This window comes from Camelus dromedarius, chromosome 2 (assembly GCF_036321535.1).
Source record: "Camelus dromedarius isolate mCamDro1 chromosome 2, mCamDro1.pat, whole genome shotgun sequence".
Taxonomy (NCBI): Eukaryota; Metazoa; Chordata; class Mammalia; order Artiodactyla; family Camelidae; genus Camelus; species Camelus dromedarius.
In genome coordinates this window covers 41,160,495-41,179,872 of record NC_087437.1, presented here as the reverse complement: position 1 = coordinate 41,179,872, position 19,378 = coordinate 41,160,495, and the positions used below count along the sequence as shown (strand labels likewise).

At 46.4% G+C, this 19,378-nt stretch overlaps 1 protein-coding gene across 8 annotated transcripts in view; it reads left to right on the top strand.

Annotated features, from left to right (window-relative positions):
* Positions 1-19,378, top strand: part of TNIK (TRAF2 and NCK interacting kinase) — a 362,919-nt gene that overhangs the window by 270,603 nt on the left and 72,938 nt on the right. For 5 of the 8 annotated variants that reach the window (XM_031451107.2, XM_010976290.3, XM_010976289.3 and 2 more), the window contains exons 11-15: positions 813-879; positions 4,166-4,370; positions 17,033-17,143; positions 17,984-18,070; positions 19,151-19,339. In XM_031451107.2, coding sequence (XP_031306967.1) covers positions 813-879; positions 4,166-4,370; positions 17,033-17,143; positions 17,984-18,070; positions 19,151-19,339 — 659 coding nt within the window. The remainder of the gene's footprint in view (positions 1-812; positions 880-4,165; positions 4,371-17,032; positions 17,144-17,983; positions 18,071-19,150; positions 19,340-19,378) is intronic. The other 3 variants (XM_010976292.3, XM_010976296.3, XM_010976297.3) reach the window with 1 other exon arrangement.

Genomic DNA, 19,378 nt, shown 5'->3' with positions numbered 1-19,378 from the left:
ATTCTATATATACCCTGTCAGTATCTATAAATCTTGAACTCCCAGTCTGTCCCTTCCCACCCCCAAGGACAGTTTTTTTTTTCTTTTTTTTGGTGTGGGGGAGGTAATTAGGGTTATTTATTTATTTATTTAATGAAGGCACTGGGGATTGAACCCAGAACTTCCTGCATGCTAAGCACATGCTCTACCACTGAGCTATACCCTCCCGCTTTACTTGTATATCTGCCCATTAGATTCTAATCTCCTCCAAAGCAAAGACTCAGTCTTACTCATTATTGCATGTTAACTTGCTTAACATACTAGTGAGTTAAATGAATGTCCCCTGTGGGTCAATCAAAACACATTTAATCCTATGTTTTTAATAACATGTGTTGTCAAAACTTTCTTTCTGTTAGATATCTAAAGGCAATTTCTGAGTCCGTCTGAGTCATGAAAAAAGTCCTACTTAAAAAGTGATTCATACTGTTAATAAGTTAACAGTGGGCCAATAAAAGATTGATTTATGTGGCCCTATAATGGACATTAATACAAACCGAAGAGTTATTTTTTAGTTCCTTGCCTTCATGTGAATGCTGCGCATCAGGGAGCGATCTCTACAGAGTCAGGTGGGACGGTCTTGGATGTTAATTCCACATGCTTGAATCGAGCTGGTGGGAACTATTGGATCACAAGTCAGGAGGCCTGGAGCTTGTCCTAAGTCAGCATGAAGACCAACTCTTTGGGCTTCGGTTTACTTGTATGTAAAATGAGGGGTGGCTTTACTGAGCTGTGGCACCTTTCTGTGCACTAACATTCTGTGAGTCTCTCTTTAGATGAGACGGAGTATGAGTACAGCGGGAGTGAGGAGGAAGAGGAGGAGAACGACTCAGGAGAGCCCAGGTAGGAGAGCGAGCAAGGCCGGCTTCTCCTTCGCACATTCTGAATTGTGGTTGTGTGGAATTCACATCCTTTTGATTTATAGGTTCATTTTTAAGAATCCAGCAGAGTGATCTGATTTAATTTATTGTCCAGAAGCATACTTATTAATTTGGGAAAATTTCCCTAGGCAGATTTTTAAGAGAACATGGAAATCAGCACATTCTTTATGGGGTTTTCCAAGATTTATTTCCTGGTTTTCTCATGTATGTAATGTGTAGAGTGGGTAGCAGGCAATTATCTGGGTAATACAGGTCTAACAGTACCTAAAACTGCCACTTTCTGGAGACCTAAGTGGTACTTTGGGGCTTGAGTTATTCAGTCCAATCCATTACTTCATACCTTGGAGACATTTAGGCAGCCACTGTCCTTGTCACATGCCATGGTATTTTCACCACAGCCTAATCCAAGAGGAAACAATTTCCAGGAAATCAGATTACACTCTAGAGGTGAACCCTAAATAGAAGCTCCCAGGCCCACTCCTGTTGTCACATGTTGGACCCCAGAACCGAGTGCTGCTTTATGATCATCCCTACGTTTTGAATTTCACTTGACTTTGACACTGACTTTCTCCTGGTCTGTGTTTATAAATAATTAATGCCAGTGTGCCCACACTGCCAGGATTTCCCTTTTGTAAGAGCATTCAGCTGACAGCAGCTTGGTGAGTCCAGGGGCACAGGCCTACACACCACTCTGGGTACACTGTACATACAAAGTGAGAGCTGTTGGAAAAAATGGACAAAGCAGGAGGGTCCCTGGGGTATGCGGGTCCCCATCTTCTAGCCATCTAAGGAGAGGACCCCTATACTCATGAAGGAACAGTTCCTGTACCACTGGGCAGAGCTTCGGAACCAGGGAAAGGGCCAGCTCAGCCACGCTGCTAGAACGAGCTAGTGTGTTCTTTTTCTGGGCTAATTCAGACCCACCAGGCTGGATTATTGCTAAAACTACTGGAAGAGGCTGGCACTGGGCTTACAGGACCATCAGTTTTTCTCTCTTCACCTGCTACAGAAATTTTCAAGGTCAAAGACAAGGAGAATGCTTTCCTTCCATCTGGATACTTAACATGTCACCACCCCCAGTTTAGCTGCATAAAGATGATGACTGCCAAGGAGTGACATGGAAAATGAACATTCTTGTAAGGGAGAGGACCAAATGCCCTACTTTCTGAGCAGTTGTATGCCATCTATCCAAAGCTCACCTGACAGTCGTGTCAGCCCTTCTATGTGGAACTGAGAACCTCGTCTTAACTAACACTTGCTAAACCACATGTTAGGAGTCACTTAGTGGGTGACCTAGCCATCCTTTAGTACTTCTCTGATTGTAACATGTCATCATATCACATTGAAGACTATGTTCCAAGTCCTGTTTTATGTACACATTTAATTAATCTTTTCGAAATCCTGAAAGGTAAAAAGGGACAGCGGTTATCTCATTTTTGAAATGGGATAACAGCCCAACAGTGGCTACCAAGTCACACATCAAGTTAATGATTGAGTCACTAATACAGCTCAGGTCTCCTGACACTGATTCAACATCAGTTAATATTAATGGCGCATCCTTGTGCGCATGTGAGGCTGGGTTCCCTGAGCCCCACCACCTCATTGCACAGAGCACGTGGCCTGAGTAGGTGAGCCTGCCGTTGGGGGTGGTGTAGAGTTCTACACAAAGGCTGTAGGTTTCAAAGGAGGCTCATTAGTAGAATCCAAACACGGTCTACGAATGGAGCCTTTTATGTCATTTTGAAGCAGTATCTCACATAGCACACTATCCACTCTCTAAGACAGAATAATTCCCGGCTCAACCACCAAACCTGCTCCTCCCCAGTCATTCCCCATCCCAGTTTGCATCACCACCATAGCCCAGATGCCAAGGAAAAACCTGCAAGTCATCCCTCACTCCACACATTTGATGCCTCAATAGGTTTCATTAACTTTGCCCCAGATGCTTTTCCCAGCCTCCATCCCCACCTGGCCAGTCCCTGCAGTAGCAGCCAAGCTGGTGGCCTTGCTTGCCCTGGTACCCCCTGCAGAATATCATCTATGCAGCGGCCAAACAAATCTGATCATGTTGCTCTCCTGCTAATAAGCTTTCCATGCGTGGCTCCCACGGCCACACGCTTTGCCCTCCCCGCGCTATCCTGACCTCCTCCTGTGCCACTGGGAAGACCACCTGGGGCTCAGTCCCTCAAAAAGGCCACGTCTGTTCCCACAACAGACCCCCTAAACTTGCCTTCCTTTCTGCGTGGAAGGCTCTTCCCCTGCCTCTTCCTGTGACTGACTCTGCGTCATTTGGGGCTTAGCCCAGCTGTCACCTTCTCCGAGAGGTCTTCCCTGACCACCCCATCTAAAGCAGGACCCTTCATCCTTATCTCAGCGCCCTGCCACTGTCACTCTTAAACTATTACACTAATTTTTGTCTTCTGTAGACTATTAATATCTGAAGTTACATTATTTGTAATGATTTGCCTGTCTAATTATTTGTCTGTCTCACTTCCCCACAAGAAAATAACTCGAGAGAGAATTTGTTTAGCTACAGCTATGCCCGCTAGAGCCTGTAATAGTGCCTGACACATAGTGGGTACTCAATAATTATTTAGTGGATGTATTTCAGGTGGAAGCTGCCAGGAAGATTAAAAGGGCTAAGTCAACATGAACAAGCAGGAGCCACTTCCCGCCTTCTTGCTGGGCTGCTGGGCAGAACCAAGGAGTCTGTAGCCTGAGCTGTTGTAGGAGGTGATGTGGGTGTGAACACTAGACCCGACTTAGTAGAACAGCCTCCTTTGCTGCTCCCAATTGTTCATTTTTATTTGTTAGCTTAGTTCTTGACTTTCTTAAAAGTGAAAATAAGTTGGTCTGGAGCTCAGCGCTTGCATACTCACTAAAGTCCTTAGAAACAGATCTTTGCCACAGAGGTCCCAAGGGTGAGGGAACAGTGCGGACCGTCGGGAGAGAACCGGGATGGAGCACTGACTCCAGGAATGTGACATCTCTGTGGGGATGGAGACAGCACATGCATGCAGCAGTCACACTGGTGGGGAGGCTGAACACGTGGCTCTTACCTGGACTCTCTTTCGCGGGGTGGTGGGGTGAGAGGTGGAGTTAACGGAGGATCTGAGACCCCAGGCTTGAGCGTGTGGCCTTTCCCCGCAGGTGGGTGAGGTCTCATCCCTGCTCTGCTTCCTGGGGACCCTCGGTAGCGAGGGCCCTGCCCCGCGCGGGTGCCTGATCTCTCTTTCTCCTGCCCGCAGCTCCATTCTGAACCTGCCCGGGGAGTCGACGCTGCGGCGGGACTTCCTGAGGCTCCAGCTGGCCAACAAGGAGCGCTCCGAGGCCCTGCGGCGGCAGCAGCTGGAGCAGCAGCAGCGGGAGAACGAGGAGCACAAGCGGCAGCTGCTGGCCGAGCGCCAGAAGCGCATCGAGGAGCAGAAGGAGCAGCGGCGGCGGCTGGAGGAGGTGAGGACCCGCTCCGCCCGCTCTGCGTCCCTCAGTTCCTGGCTGGGGTCCCTTCGTGGGGGTTCGCCGTGGGCCCGGATCCCACCGGTAAGGTCAGGGCCACAGCCTGTATGGAGCGCACGCGCTTGAACTGACAAAGAGGATGCGGCCAAGTGCACCTACGAGCAGGGAACTTCCCTTGCTTGGGGCGATGTGGCCTTGGTGTGGTCACTTCCGAGAAGCTGGTGGGGACCTCACCCCCTTCGGGTCCTGCTCAGGTATCACCTTCTCAGTGAGGCCTCCTTGACCCCCTCACTTAAAATCGCAGCCCCTCCCTCTTGCATGTCCTGTCACTCTGCCAGGCTTTATTAGGTCAAATAGCTGTTATCACCTTCACACGTAATCCATAGATACTTCCATGTCTGTCTCTCCCCACTAGAAAGTAAGCTCCTTGAGGGCGGGGGTTTTATCCCTTTGTATCTCTTTTTGTCTCTTTTATCTCTTATCTCCACGTCATGTATTTAGATGTTAGTGTCTAAAACAGTGCCCAGCACACAGTAGATGCCTCATAAATATTCATGAAATGAATGAACTAATGTACAAATGAGTCAATGTCTGAGAGGTGAAATATAGGTGTTAACTAGACCACAGTGAGTAGGCAGAGAAGTGAAGTGCCAAGTATGGAAAAACAGGGACTGACTATCACTACTCCTTGGTTATTCTTCTGAACACTGGAGAAAGCATTTCACAAGTCTTTGCACACACGCCTTGGTACCCAGGGCCTGTCCTGCAGCTTTCTAGCAAAACTTGCCTTCACCAATAGGCGTGCTGTCATCTGTGTGGGAACCCATACCGCCAGCCGCACTTTCCTGCCTGGCTTGTCCTGGGCCAGGCTCTCACTCGTGTGGTCTTTCAGACGTTTATTAAAACCTCCTTCACAGAACTTTGGTCCAGGGCCTCCTTCCTTCTGCCAGATAAATCAAAGCCTCTAGACAATTAGGAAACTGAGAGACCATAGCTGTTGAGGAAGTTGGATGGCAGATGAAAGGTTCACTAAGTGCACAGTAATGGGGTAGTAATTTTACAGTTCTCCCAAACACCATCTTGCTTCTCATTAACAGTTTAACAGCAATTCACTTGCTCTGTCAGGTGGCCACTGCAGTTAGAGGGTGGTGAATTGCAGACTCCAGGAGCGGACTGCTTTTTAAATGGTACATCCAGATCCAGCCTTCCGGTTTAAATCAGTGAGGGCCTCCGTTCTAGTTTGCAATAAATCCCACCATCCTCATTATGTCCCTGGAATATTAGTATGCAGACCAGCAACAATAGCAATTCCTGAGTGACTTCTGCGTGCCAAATACTGCGTGGGATGCTTTGCTTCTGCCCAGGATCTCACCTGCGCTCCTCTCTTTGTATGTATCCATTACCTCTCGTACAAAGTGCACTTATCTCCATTTGACAAAGAGGAAACTGAGATTCAGGGAGGGGAAATCATTGGTCCCATGTCTCAGAGCCAGTAGGTACAAAGCCAGGATTCATACCGTCTCGCTGTTCCCAAAGTCCACACAGGCCTTGAGGCAGTAAGAGTACATACGTCATCAGAGCCTTGAACTGTGATCCTCAGAATTGAACCTTGTAAGCGTCTGCAAACAGCAGTAGGCAAATGAAGCACTTTCCAATGTATGTAACTCAGGGATGTTGGCAATGTGACGAATGCTCAGCACATGAAAGGTTTGAAGTTCACCTCCCATCCCCTGTTCTCAGAATTACACTGTCATAGACGGAAGCACTTTAGCACTGAGGGGCAGAGGCCTTCAGAGGAGCAGGAAAGGCAGGGTGAAGGCAGGTGTGGGTGTTAATGAGCCAGCTCTCAGAAGTGAAGTACAGAGTGTAGAAGTGGAGGCGCCCGCATCACCTCGGGTTACTCTCCTGGGCACAAGCTGAAATTCTCAGACAGGTCCTTGCAGCTGTACTTTGGTGGCATCTCCTTCTGCCTGCCCAGGGCCAGCTGCAGCCTCCATCCTGGCCCCAGCCCAGAGCCGCATGATTTCCTTCAGTCCGTAGGGTCTCCCGAGGACCAAGGGCCTCTGCTGTTTGCATCCAAGGCTTACAAATCCCGACTTGTGATCAAACCTCCCTCCCAGCCACGCAGTGCCCTCTCAGGCTCGGCCCCTTATCCTGCCTTTCCTGCTTTTTTCCTGGCTTGTGGGTTTTTTTTTTTTTTTTTTTTTTTTTTTCCCTTCCAAGAGCACTTCCCAAGGCCCTCACCTCATTGGAGCATCACACCGTAGAAATCTTGACCATTTGCCTTTCCCCTGTCTGGTTAATGGGTTCCTTGCATAGGGACTTGCTACACTTAGTTTCAGGCTGAAGACACTTATCATGTAACCCTAGAAAATCTCCGCTGTCATCCCATAAAACATTTAACGCACTGGAGAATGCAGACGTGTGCATGTGTACACAGACACAGACACACCTATGAATTTCCTTTTTCTTCTTTTTTTTTTTTTTTCATTTTAACACTAGAACTCTTGGCCCTTGAGCCTAGGCCCTAAATCAGTATAAAGTCTCCAGAGGGTGCATTGCATTGTTTTGTTTTGTTTTGTTTTTTTTAGGTTTTCCTCCCCTCCTACTTGGTATGATTTATTTAAACATTATATTTTTTCCTTCAAGTTGCTAGAATAGCAATTTCTAACAGTTATGAAGCATTTAAGCATAGGCGGGTACTCTGTTCAGTACTTCATGTGAATTGTCTCATTTAATCCTCACAATAACCCCCAGTCTAAAAATAAAGCAGCTGAGTCTCAGAGAGGTTTATAACTTGCTAAAAGTCGCACAGCTTGAGACAAAACCAGTTTCAATCCCATGGGACTGGACGCCAGAGCCCAACCACTGTCACTGCGTCTGTCCTGCCTCTCACCTGGTAAACCAGAGTCAGTGTGCTCTTCCCCGGTCTTCACCTGGCCTCTGCTTCTGTGGTCTTTTATGCTGAGAATTTAAGGATTTCTGAGCAAGGTCAAAGAAGCTGCACCCAGCAGGCGCTCATCTTGGATTCTGGTTCTCAGGCTTCCTGTCAGATCTATCTTGGATATGAGTCAGCATTCAGACTCAGTGGGGCATGAGTGTCCTGCAGGCTCACCCTCTACATCCCCATGGGCACAGAAAGGGTGCCCAGAGACACCTTGCTCTGGGCACCAATGTGCACCACCCTGGCTTCTCACCAGAGGCAGGAACACTTGTGGCCACAGGGCATCAAGGGCTTATACCAACTTTATCTTTTGATCCTTTATCTTGCCCCTGTTGCTGAACAGAGTAAAAAAATACTAAATACTCAGATGGCTGTACGTTCTGAACCCTACGTAATGACCATCCCAGCCATCATGGACTCCTCTCCCGCCTCCTGCCCTGCAGGATCCCATCTGCGTCTGCTGCCCTGGCCTGTGGTGACCCCTTGTGTTTCTGGTCCTGAGGAGGAGCCTGGACCACATTGTCACATGAAAGTAATTAAAGCCCATGATTAGCCTTGCAAATTTTGCTTCACTGTGGATCAGGTGACCTGGTGAAGGCATCCCGGGAAATGCATTCCCATTTCCAAATGAAGACCCCCATTTGGTGACACAAGACAGTATGGGTTGCAGCCTTTGACTTCCTCAGGGATCTCACATGTCACCTCCTACCAGAGGTTTCTGAGGAATCCCTGCCTGCCATTGGCTATTTATAGGTAGCCGTGTGGATCCGGCCAGGTTCTAAATCAGTATCTGTATATTCTTAGAAGCACTTTGTCCACTGAATGGAGTCATTTATCAGCTTCATGAAAAGGACGTGGTCAGGCCAATTAAGTGGCAGGTACACGACTCTCAGCTTTTGACCAGTGGTAAAGTACAATTTATAACTAAGTTCCAGGAATCTGATTAAACCCAGCTAAGGTGAAGGAGTCCATCAATAGTGAGAAAAAGTATGTAGAGGGCCTCTTCTGTTTTTGTTCAGTTCAGTACAAATTTCCATCACTTGACCCAGACAATGCACAACTTGTTTTCCTCTCTATCACAGAGTTAGGGTCCAGGGTCAGGACGTCGAGGTGCTGGGGTGCCTACTCTGCTCATCTTTTCAGACTCACCTTGGGCAGAAGATATGTGGTGATGCTTGCCCGGGTGCAAGGTCTGGTTTAGTCTGCCTGGTCACCTGGATCCTGTAGTGGGAGAGGTTTCCTGCCCAGGTGAGGAGATGGGACTTAAATTCCTGTACTGCAAGTTAAAATGCTACTGATATTTGAAATCCTTTTGTTCAGACCCTTTCCTAGACTTTCCAGGAATGGGAAGGGTATGCTAATATTTGATATTTATAGCATTCATACTGGAAAAAAACCAGCATTGAGCTGTTTCTGGCCCTTGTTGTATCTAGGGCAGCTTAGGTGGATGGCGGGGGTGAGGAGTGGGCATTACAGACTGCCTTCCAGTATCCAAGTCTTCGTGGAATCTCTTTTTTAACATCTAGTCTACATCTCTTGTGTTTCACAGTCATTACTCTTTGTTTCTCCCAACCACAGAACTATGATGACACAATAGTTTCGCAGAAAGTATTATTTCACATGACATTTCAATCGAATCGTTTTCATTTCACTCGAATCGTTTTCATTTCACTTTTGTTTTCTTCAGTCAGTGAGCAGTGTTATAGGATCCTGGAGGCTGGGGAATATAAGAGACCTCAAAATTGATCTAAGCCAATTCTTTTCTCAAAGCAGGAATCCCTTTCAAAATGCACCTCAGGGTCATTTAATCTGTTTAGCGTGTAATCTCTGCTTTTACATTTACAGGCTTGAGGCAGCCTATTCTATGTTTGAACAATTCCGAGTGTTAGAAAATGTATCCTGTTGTTCATTCAAGTCCTTGTGATATGCCTGCATTAATACAGATTATGCCAAATGAAACTAAAATGCCTTCCCCATAAGCCCCAGAAATGTTTAAAGGCAATGGTAGTGTTCTTGCCTAGATGTCACCAGCTCCTGCAACCTCTCTATGTGTGATGTAATTTAGCGTCTTCACTACCCTCCCAGATGTGCGGAGTGGCCCTCTCTGTAGACACTGTGTTAATAAACTGGTTTACAGTGGGCTTGTTTTCACAGGACTCCATGCAAGAGGCTCATGTTAAGTCTTTAGAATGATGGCAGAAGGAATTCGAGAGTTACATCTGCACTTTTACACTAACCTACAGAGTCATGGGCACTCGGGATGTCCATCAGGCCATTCGTGTGCCTCTATCTGCTACCCAGGAAAGCCCAGCTAGCCACTGTCACTGGGGAAACTGCAGCTCAGAGGTGATGGGGAGCTGGTGAAGACTCACAGTGACTAGCATCTAGAGGAGAGGCAGGACCAGAATTCTTCATGAAGCCTTTTTAGAACTTTCATTCCCCTCTCTACATGCAATAAAGACCAGCTTGACACACGAGTATTCAGACAGTGCGTAGGCATGGGGCTGCCTACGGATCCTGAGTTGGCCAGGAAGCTCTGAATGGGTAGGTTGGTTGGTTTTATCTTTAATAGTGTAAAGTAGCTGTGAAAAGAGAAGAATAAGGCATATCTAACTGGTCTGGTTTCCTCAGGGGTTCTCTGATTACTGTTTCTGTGAGGAAAGACAGGTTGCAAAGGGAAGACAGGGAAAAAATGGCCACTCAAAAAGGCATTAATCTAACATCCTTCACTTTGTGAATGTAGAGATCTCAACCAACTTCTTTCAAGTCCACAGAGGCAGCATGGCACGAGCCAGATGCAGAGTATAGTCCCGGCTTTGCACTTACAATTGAGTTAACGTGGGCAAGGTATTGGTCTATGTGGGCCTCAGTTTCCTTATCTGTCAAATGGGCATAAGGACAGAAGCACGTGCCTGAGGGCTATAGTGAGTTGTACGAGTGAAGGGCTTAGGACAGTGTCTGGCATCAGAGGCGGCACTACACAACCGTTCTCATCACGAGTGGTTATTATTCTTTCCTGTTATCCTGATTACTTTGTTGTGTAGTGAGTTCAGAGGTGCCAGACTGCTTCACTGTCACTCTCACATGCTTCCTATTAAAATCTGTGCTTGGAATCCCAGTGTTAGCTGCAAGGAATCATGCCCTTGCCCTGCGGTGGTTAGTTTGCCATGGTCTTCTGCAAACTGAAACTTTCACAAGTGGTAAAATGGGCAAATGGAATGCCCAGAAGCTTGACTGCCTCTCATCACAAACACAGCTCCTGCCCAGCTGATACAGAGCGGTCCTGTTTAAGTGAGGGAGCATATGTGCCATGTGGTGGATTCAAAAGACTGCACTGGGGCCTTTCATTTTGAGTGTCTTTGACCAGAGAGCCCCTGTGTCAAGGGGATGGTTTGAGGTACTTCCCGAGGGGCCTGACTTGGTCCTGCACCAGCTGCTGTCCTGTCCTCTGGAGGCCGGCTCTGGTCTTCCACAGTCAGTGGGGTCCCCACTCACCATTTCCAGGAGGTCACTCAGGATGAAAAGAAGCCGAGCTCTCTAAGAGCAAGCAGAATTCTGCTTCACTTCACTTCTCCTTCTGGACTGTTACTGGACTTTTGCTTTGCAAGGTAGCACATTACTGCTTAGACTCTTAGAACTAACAGACTTGTAAGGTCACCTGCTCTGCCCCCTCATTGAAGGTTTGGGTAAAGGTGACTTATTCAAGGTCAGATAGTCACTCATTCCTTAAACAAATATTCATTGAGACTGTGTGGTCTGCAGTGTTTGTGTCAGTGGCAGAGCAGGACTGAAATCTAGTCTAAAACTATTTCTTATCCAGGGTTCTGTCCCCCAAGTCCTGTGGCCTCATACCTACTGTCTTCCCCCAATGACGCATCACTTTGCAGCTATGGGATGTTAAGTCTCATATCCCATATCCCCTGTGGACATTATCTCTGAGCCTGTATAATGGGAAACGATGTATGTAAAAGATAGACCCAGGGCCCAAAACCTTTACCCAAAGGCACCTAGCTTTGTTTTCCCCAAATCTACAAGAATGTCATGAGAACCAAACTCAAATTCAACCTGAACATTTGCTAAGTAGCATAAAGCAGCCAAGTATCCTATCTGGATTGGACACATCTCCAGTTGATAGAATATGCCGGGTACGAGGGCCTGGGAGGCAGTAGGGCATAGAGTGGAAAGGACGTGGAGTCAGACCAACTTGGGCCTGATTCCAAGCTCCTCCATTTTCCAGCTGTGTGACATGGAACAATATATTTAATTTCTCTGAGCCTCAGTTGGCTTACCTGTAAAACAGGGATCATAGCAATAAAGTCTAGAGTCACACTGTGGGATTAAATGAACTGAAGCATGTAAATCACCCAGGCCAGCAAATACTGGCATGCACAGACAGCACCCAGTGTGGTGATTCGTATTCATGCCATGACTTCCCCAACTTGTCACATGGCCATTGACAAGGCATTGAACCTTCCTGAGAAGATGTTTGCCTCACTTACCTAACAGAGCTAATGTGAAGCTCTAACTTGAATAATCCATGATGAAGTACTTTTTTAGGTGAAAAAAAAAACCCATACATACAGACTATAACCTTGTACTTTTTTCCAAAAGATTCCGTAGCCTTAGAATGACAGGTGAGCTGCACTTAGCTATATTTGCTCTGGCCCATGGTACAGACTTTTAGATTAAAAAGGAGATTGGGTTAAGTTTCCCTGTAGGTCCCAGCCCATTCCATACATGTTCCTGTAGCTCGGTTTACCCAGCTCTCCAGCAAGAGGGCTGGACGCATCAGAGCAGATTGATCCCCATGGCTGAGAAAACGACGTTAACCACATGCGCAGGTGGCGTACACAGAGGTGGCATCGTCATAAGCTTAAAGAACCAAATTACAAGTCTACAGTTCTCCTTTATCTCCATTTTGATCTTTCCAAGAGAGATTTCGAGAGTTTAAAACGTGGAGGGCCAAGATAAGGTTTTCATTGTTTGCCTGTGTATACCCTTCTTTATGACTTTTCTTCATTCCAAAAAGAGGCCTTAAGGTGGTTTACAAAGATTAATACAGAAGCTAAAAGTAAAATAAATAAGAAAAATAAAATAGAAGGAACTATAAAGTTGAAGGGAAAAGCAAGATGAAGCTAGGGTCAGGTCAGGGCATTAGAACGGGCCTGTACAGCATGGCATCTGGGTGCCTGAGCTGGGCCCTGTCTGACTCAGAGAGTCCTGGCAGGTCCGGAAAGAGGCCCACTCCAGTGGGTCAAGATTCATATTGTCATTTGCTGTACATCTGAAACTAACATGGTAAATCAATTACACTTCAATAAAAAAAAATTTTTTTAAAGATTGTTTATTGTCCAGATAAGAGTAAACCCATTGCTCATGCAAGCCTTCCAAGATCATTGACAACCCTCACACTTGCATAGGAGCGGTTGAATAACAACTGAGTGGCTGAGTTACGTTCCTCCACTCTTTCAATAACACCATAAAACCTAATTTATGTTTTAACAGTTCATCAAAATCACCTCTATGGGGCCAGAGTACCCTGGTGCAGTTCACACCTTTCTGCCAGTTAAACTTAGTCTGAAAAGAACGTTTAAAGAAACAAAAGGAAAGAAAACCCAACTCCATGAAGATTATTTCTTACAGCTTAAATAAACTTTGAATGTGTAAGGATTAAAGTAATATGCTCTTGAAGAGCCAAAATTCTGCATAGTCAGTCGGAGATAAAGGTATAACCTTTGAGGGTCCCCTGAGGAAGGGGACAGGATTATTTCCTCACTTAAACAAACTGACCAGTTCACATCCTTGAAAGTACAGCTGCACAGCCTCCACCTGGAGGTGGCCTGAGGAGAACATGCATTGGGGAAGATCGAAACTGTCCTAAAAAAATCATTCCTTGGGAACACAAACAGAAGGCAGAGGGACCAAAAGACCCCGGTGTTCTACTCTGTAGATGAAGGCAATGGTGATTTTAGCCTAGAAAACTTTCAGAGTAGGTATTATCAATCATCCCCCAACCAGGAAAAAAATTAAGACACTTATAATAACTCACTGAATGTCTAATTTTATGTGATATAACTTTTGGAGATGCCTCCAAGAAGATGTGGATGGAAATGTACTTCTAGGCAGTTCAGTACATGGGGGTGGGGGAGGTGATATCTGCCAAAAGTTCTAGAGCAGTTGGTTTAAGCTGTTTGTCTTTGACAGGACCATTGTCATATTTATGCATAACTCACTGACATTTAGAAATATTATTTGATTCTTCCCTTTTCTACTCCTGCCAGCTTGGACTCTTATTCCCTTACTTTATTTTCCTGCCTTTCTCTAAGATGGAAAATAGACCCCACGCCAGTGCCAATCATTTTTCTCTTTTTAGAGAAGCACTCCAGGCCTTGCCTATGTCCAGCATAACAAATATTCTGGTCTTGGAAGGCACTGAAGGGTGAAGGGGTGGTCTGAGGTTCTGCACGTCTTTCTCCTCTTGACACCCAGTCTGCAGTATGAGAGGCAACAGACATCGACGGGATCAGGCCCCTTATGAGATGGAGTGGGAGATTACAAGCCAGCGTAGAATGATTGTTCTCTGCCCACAACCTGGATTGCAGACTAGATAAGACATCTCAAATAGCCATAACATAAGGCACAGTATAGTATAAACTATTATACTGATAGGAGGGAAAACCGCCCCCTACCCAAATTAAGGTGATTCTGTATTGTCTTCTTTTGCCCCAAGTTTCTTATTCAGTTCAAGTCACCAAATCTGTGCACCTGCCAGGTGCCAGGCCCTGCGTGAGGGGCTGGGGGTCCAGTGAGGATCAAACCCAGCCATGCCCTCAGATTCCTAGCAAGAGTCATCAGAGCTTTGTAAAGGTGTCTTTTAGAGGCCAGGGACTTGGTCTTTTTCTGATGTGATTTGATATGTCCCCTCAAACAGCCCCACATCCAGGAGGGGAGAGAGCAAACATTTTTCCAGGAAAGGAATTAGCATTGAGACACCACAGCTGGAAACTGGCAAGGTGCCATCAGGAGGCTGGGGAAGTGATTTATTTTTCCAGCCTCACCACAGGAGCCAAAGCCCTGGCAGATGCCTCCATGCCATAGTTGCAGCTGATCCAAGTGAGATCATTATTAATTATTAGTCACTTTTGAATGTCTTTCTCAGAAACTCCAGAATACTTGGGAAGCCCAGACCCTCCTGAGTTGCAATCAATAGTGTGTGCACCTTGCACAGGGACCTGAGTGGCATGTAATTATAAAACGGTATCGATTCCTGGAAAGGGGGTTGAAAATGTACAAATCCTTCACATAAAAATCAGCTAAATCTTTAAAAGCCTTGATTATATATTTTTTTCCCTCAAGAAGGAGACTGATGGTGGGAGTAAAAAACTTGGAATGTTAGCTTAATTAGGGCTGTTTCCTTCCAGGAGCCAGATCTGTACACATAATTATTTTATTCTCTGTGCTGGCATTGATTCACTTTGGTTGAGTGTTGGAAATATCTCTGTTTTGGGTCTGTAATCCAAATTACTCAGTCGGTTCCTATGATGATGTTTTATACTTGCATCTTCCTGTATTATTTTTCTGTAAAACAAATAATCACATGTCTGGAACTTGACTCATCTCTCTCCCCCAGCCTACCCCTCATTCTCTTCCCCAAACCTGCTTTTCTTCCTCTGTATCATACCATCTTCCATGCTCCTGGCCAGAAACTTCACTCACCACTCACCGTCACACACCCCAGTCACTGAATTCTGCCCATTTTATTTTGGCCTAATTCTCATTTCTACTTCTAAGTTGGTATCCACTACGGTCCTCTGGAATAACCGGAAATTGGGATAGTTTGTAGTTTTTCTTCCTTTCGGCTGTGTCTCAGCAGTGATTATGAACATAAGCTGTCTTTGCTTAGCTCATGGGTGCCTGAGTGTTTTCTGCCTGGGCCCGTAGAATGACCTCACCCTGACCTTCAGCATCTAGGCCTGCCCATCTCGCTGTGGGTAGAAGCCCTCTGGCCATGGCATCTGATGGTCAAAGTCCTCCAGCGGCTTCTCCTCATCAGATGCGCAAGTATCTGTTGACCTGGAAGTAATAGACATTGAGTCTCGAAAGTTGCAGCTTATCTCCCAAACCTCAGAGGTTGTTGGAAGACAGCAGATCCCAAGAATCAGGAAGACCTTCTCACTTGTGGGTTTCTCTGGAGCTTTGAGTATCTGTGGTTGGGCTAGCGAGGCTGTGACAGAGCTTTTGTACTCAAAAGCTGTTTCCTTGGTTTTTTAGAGCTAACTGATCAGTATGATACAGTCACAGTTCATTTTTATTTTGAATACCTCATGCTTCCTCAGCCAGGCAGTGAAGTGCTGTTAAGACATTTATGAGGTAATGGACCTTCTGATGAGTCCCCTCCAAACCTCCTGTTTGAGGAAGAAGAAATCCTAATGCCAGCACACGGCTCTGACACAAAGGGCCTGCAACATTTCTCAAAAGGGGCCCTCCTGGTGTGCAGGACGGGGAAACACTTTGCAATGTACAACCATCCTGCACATTGTGGAACGTTTAGCATCCCTGGCCCCTCAGGCTAAGTGCCAGTCATGACCCCCAGTCACTGAGACAACCAGAAAAACTCCCACAGGCCCCCCTATATGCCAGATGCAGCAGGGATCAGGGAATGGTGCTACCCTACTTGAGAAACACTGGCTCCTGTCACTGCTCCTAAGATGTTCTCCTTGACTGAGAGGATAACGAAGGCTGGGCTTAATCATAATGCTCCTGATGCCACCTTATCTCCTCTGTTGATTGAGCTCAGGTTGGAGTCACGTTGCCTGGCTTTGAGATCAAGCTCCACCACTTACTGAGTTTGACCTTGAATGTGGGCATGATCTTGAACAACTACTTAATCTCTCTGCACCTCCATTTTCTCATTTTAAATGGGGGATAACAGTAATACCTACCTGAGAAGATTTTTTGTGAAGGTCAAATAAGATAAGGCATGAGAGGCGTTTATCACGCAGTCCACTTTCGGAGCTACAATGACTGCGGAGCTACAATGAGATGATGATGGCTCCTGAGCTTAAGGTCTTCCTTGAGTTACAAGTTGAAATCGACACTTTAAAGTGAAGACTCCAGAAAATCAAGAAAGGCAGTATAGTGTATCAGAAAGGGGAGTGGACTGGGTGGGAGTCAGTGAGTTCAGTTGCACCCTCAGCCACAATTACCGTATGGCCTTGAATATGTCACTTCACTTCTCTGGTTTTTGCTTTCTTGATGATACGTGTGCCCTATGTGGTGTAGAAAAGATTGAATGACGTGAACATTGCAAATGTGCTTTAAAGCCTAAAGCTCCAGTTTTGATAATATATAATAAGTTTGATAATATATAATAAGTAACTTATTATTTGTCAGTGTTACCTACCCCTGATTAGAAAACCCACATCAGCCAATTGGGAGAACGCACTGAATGGGGACATTTTGGGAGATGTATAAACCTGGGGAGTCTACCTGCATGGTAGACAACAGCATGTTCTGCACGACACTGAATTGCTCTCTGTCACCCCCATCCTGGCCAGTGTGTCCCCCAATAGCACAGACAAGGAGCCTTTGGGCGAGCAGACAGGCATCCCTCGTGAAGAGCTCACATCCACAGTCCTACAGTCTCCCTGCCAGTTCCCCAACACCGCCCATCAGTGCCCGTTTCCTTCATGCTTGTCTGCTTGTCGCCCTACAGCAACAGAGGCGGGAGAAGGAGCTGAGGAAGCAGCAGGAGAGGGAGCAGCGGCGGCACTACGAGGAGCAGATGCGCCGGGAGGAGGAGAGGAGGCGCGCGGAGCACGAGCAGGTACAGCTGGGGCCGGGGAGCCCCGCAGATGGCCCCCGCGTGAACACCAGCACCAGCCTTCTCTGGGGTGTGGGTCACCTTCTCTGAGGTCTGCTCAGTTTAAGCAGGCTTTTACTCTTTCTCAAGCAACTGTTCCCACCTATTCAAGAAGTCAAATGCACAACCTTGGCAGAGCCCACCCGGCCAGCCTGGCTTCCTACCCAGGCCAGAGCCCCCTGACATACCTCGATCTTGTGATTCTCCCAACCCCGGGTGTTTTCTTTGAAGGTAGCACTGAAGCATGATACATGAGCCAAGTCCTGCTCTTTCATGGCTTTCGAAGAGCTTTCCTACTCCTGCAGCCCTGGGCTCCATGACTTTGAGCCATCGATGCAGACCCCACTCTCTCTCTGTTAGAATCACATTCTGACAGTGCAATGAAACTGCAGGATGGTTTCGTTACAAAGACAGAGCAGGGTGGCATTCAATCATCATTTTATCCCTGCTGCTCGCACAGGAGCCTCTGGACTTTATGGCGTTGTGAATTCCAGGTAGCCTATAAAGAGGAAGCCTGTAATGAAAAGCCTTAAAATACAGCTGGGTTATCAAAACCAAATAGTAACAGCCACGCGCCGAGCTGCGCAGCTGGAGGGCTTGTGCTTTTGACTGCGTTGAAATGCTTTGGCTTCGGTGCCGTGTGCCTTTCCTGTAAGAGAGGAGGTGTCTGGGTGTTTTTTTTTCCCCCTTCTTCCTTCCACACTTTCCCTGGCAGCTCTTGTCACCTTTGAAATTACTGGTTCTTTTTCTCTCTCTCTTTCTCTTGTTGTGTTCCTCTGAATTCTCTGCTGCCTACCTCTGCAGGAGTACATCAGGCGACAGTTAGAGGAGGAGCAGAGACAGTTAGAGATCTTGCAGCAGCAGCTACTGCATGAACAAGCTCTACTTCTGGTAATGGGAAAGCGGAGCCAGCTGACCTGCTCAGGGTGCATCGCGCGCGTGTGTGGGTGTGGGTGTGTGTTTGTGGGTGTGGGTGTTTTGTCTTCCATGCCAGTCAGGAACAAGGGATCTTCCAAGCCTCATGGACCTTGAAAATCTAAAACGTAATACGTTTCCTGACCCATTGTGTTGGGTTTTAACACATTTAATACACTTGTTATGAATTCTTTATTAACTCCATCTATTCGTGAAGCCTTAACATGAATCCAGCCTTATTATAAGTTCAGACCATTTTTGAGACCCACTGTATTTGTTGCAGAGTAATTTTTAAGGTCATTTGCAACATGCTGGAATACAATCACAGCAAAGTGCACCTCTTCCATGAGAACCCACTCAGCTCTGTAGTCATATTTCATTTGCAGACTATGAGTTTTACCCTTACGATGGGAACATTGTGTGTTCCCTGCTCATGCGGCTTCCACTTGAAGTACTCTTTTATTATTATTGCCCTGCTCTCCAAATGAGCTTCTTGGTGTATCCAGTTTTGTTTTGTTTTTTTTTAACTGAACTTTTTATTCAGTGGCACTGTGATATTTTTCAGCCTGTACATAAGCTTGCTAATGGCTTTTGTGGGTCCAAGTTTTGTTAAACAAAAGATGATTTAGGCAATATCTCTAGCTACTTATTTATCTTTGTACTTAATTGTACATGTTTGAATGGTTTAATTACTAAGCCAGGAAGTGGATGTCTCCTTATAGGAGTTCTGTGCTGACCATCCAAAGGTCCTTATTATTGCCACTTTCTTGGTTGCAATTCATCAGGGGCAAGTCACTTAGCAAAGGGTGGTGTTCTGTAAGGGTTGCCAGTAGAACTCATGTTTTCATTAAATGTCGCATTCTGTGTAGATGCTACCCTGAGGCTGTAGCGTATCTCTGCGGCACATCCTGATATCCTCCTGTGGTTCTGTCGGTATTAAGGCCCTTTGTTATTTATCATCTCTTCTGCTTCCATTGCATGCTTCACTGCTACGGACACATGGTTTCTGTATGGTGATTTAGCCTTTTCTTTGCTCCCTTTTCCTGATCTGGACAGGAATATAAGCGCAAACAGTTGGAAGAACAGAGACAAGCAGAAAGACTACAGAGACAGCTCAAGCAAGAGAGAGACTACCTGGTTTCCCTTCAGCATCAGCGGCAGGAGCAGAGGCCCGTGGAGAAGAAGCCCCTGTACCATTACAAAGAAGGGATGAGTCCTAGTGAGAAACCAGCATGGGCCAAGGAGGTAAGTAAGCGGCGTGTACAGCCAGGCCCTGTTGGCTGG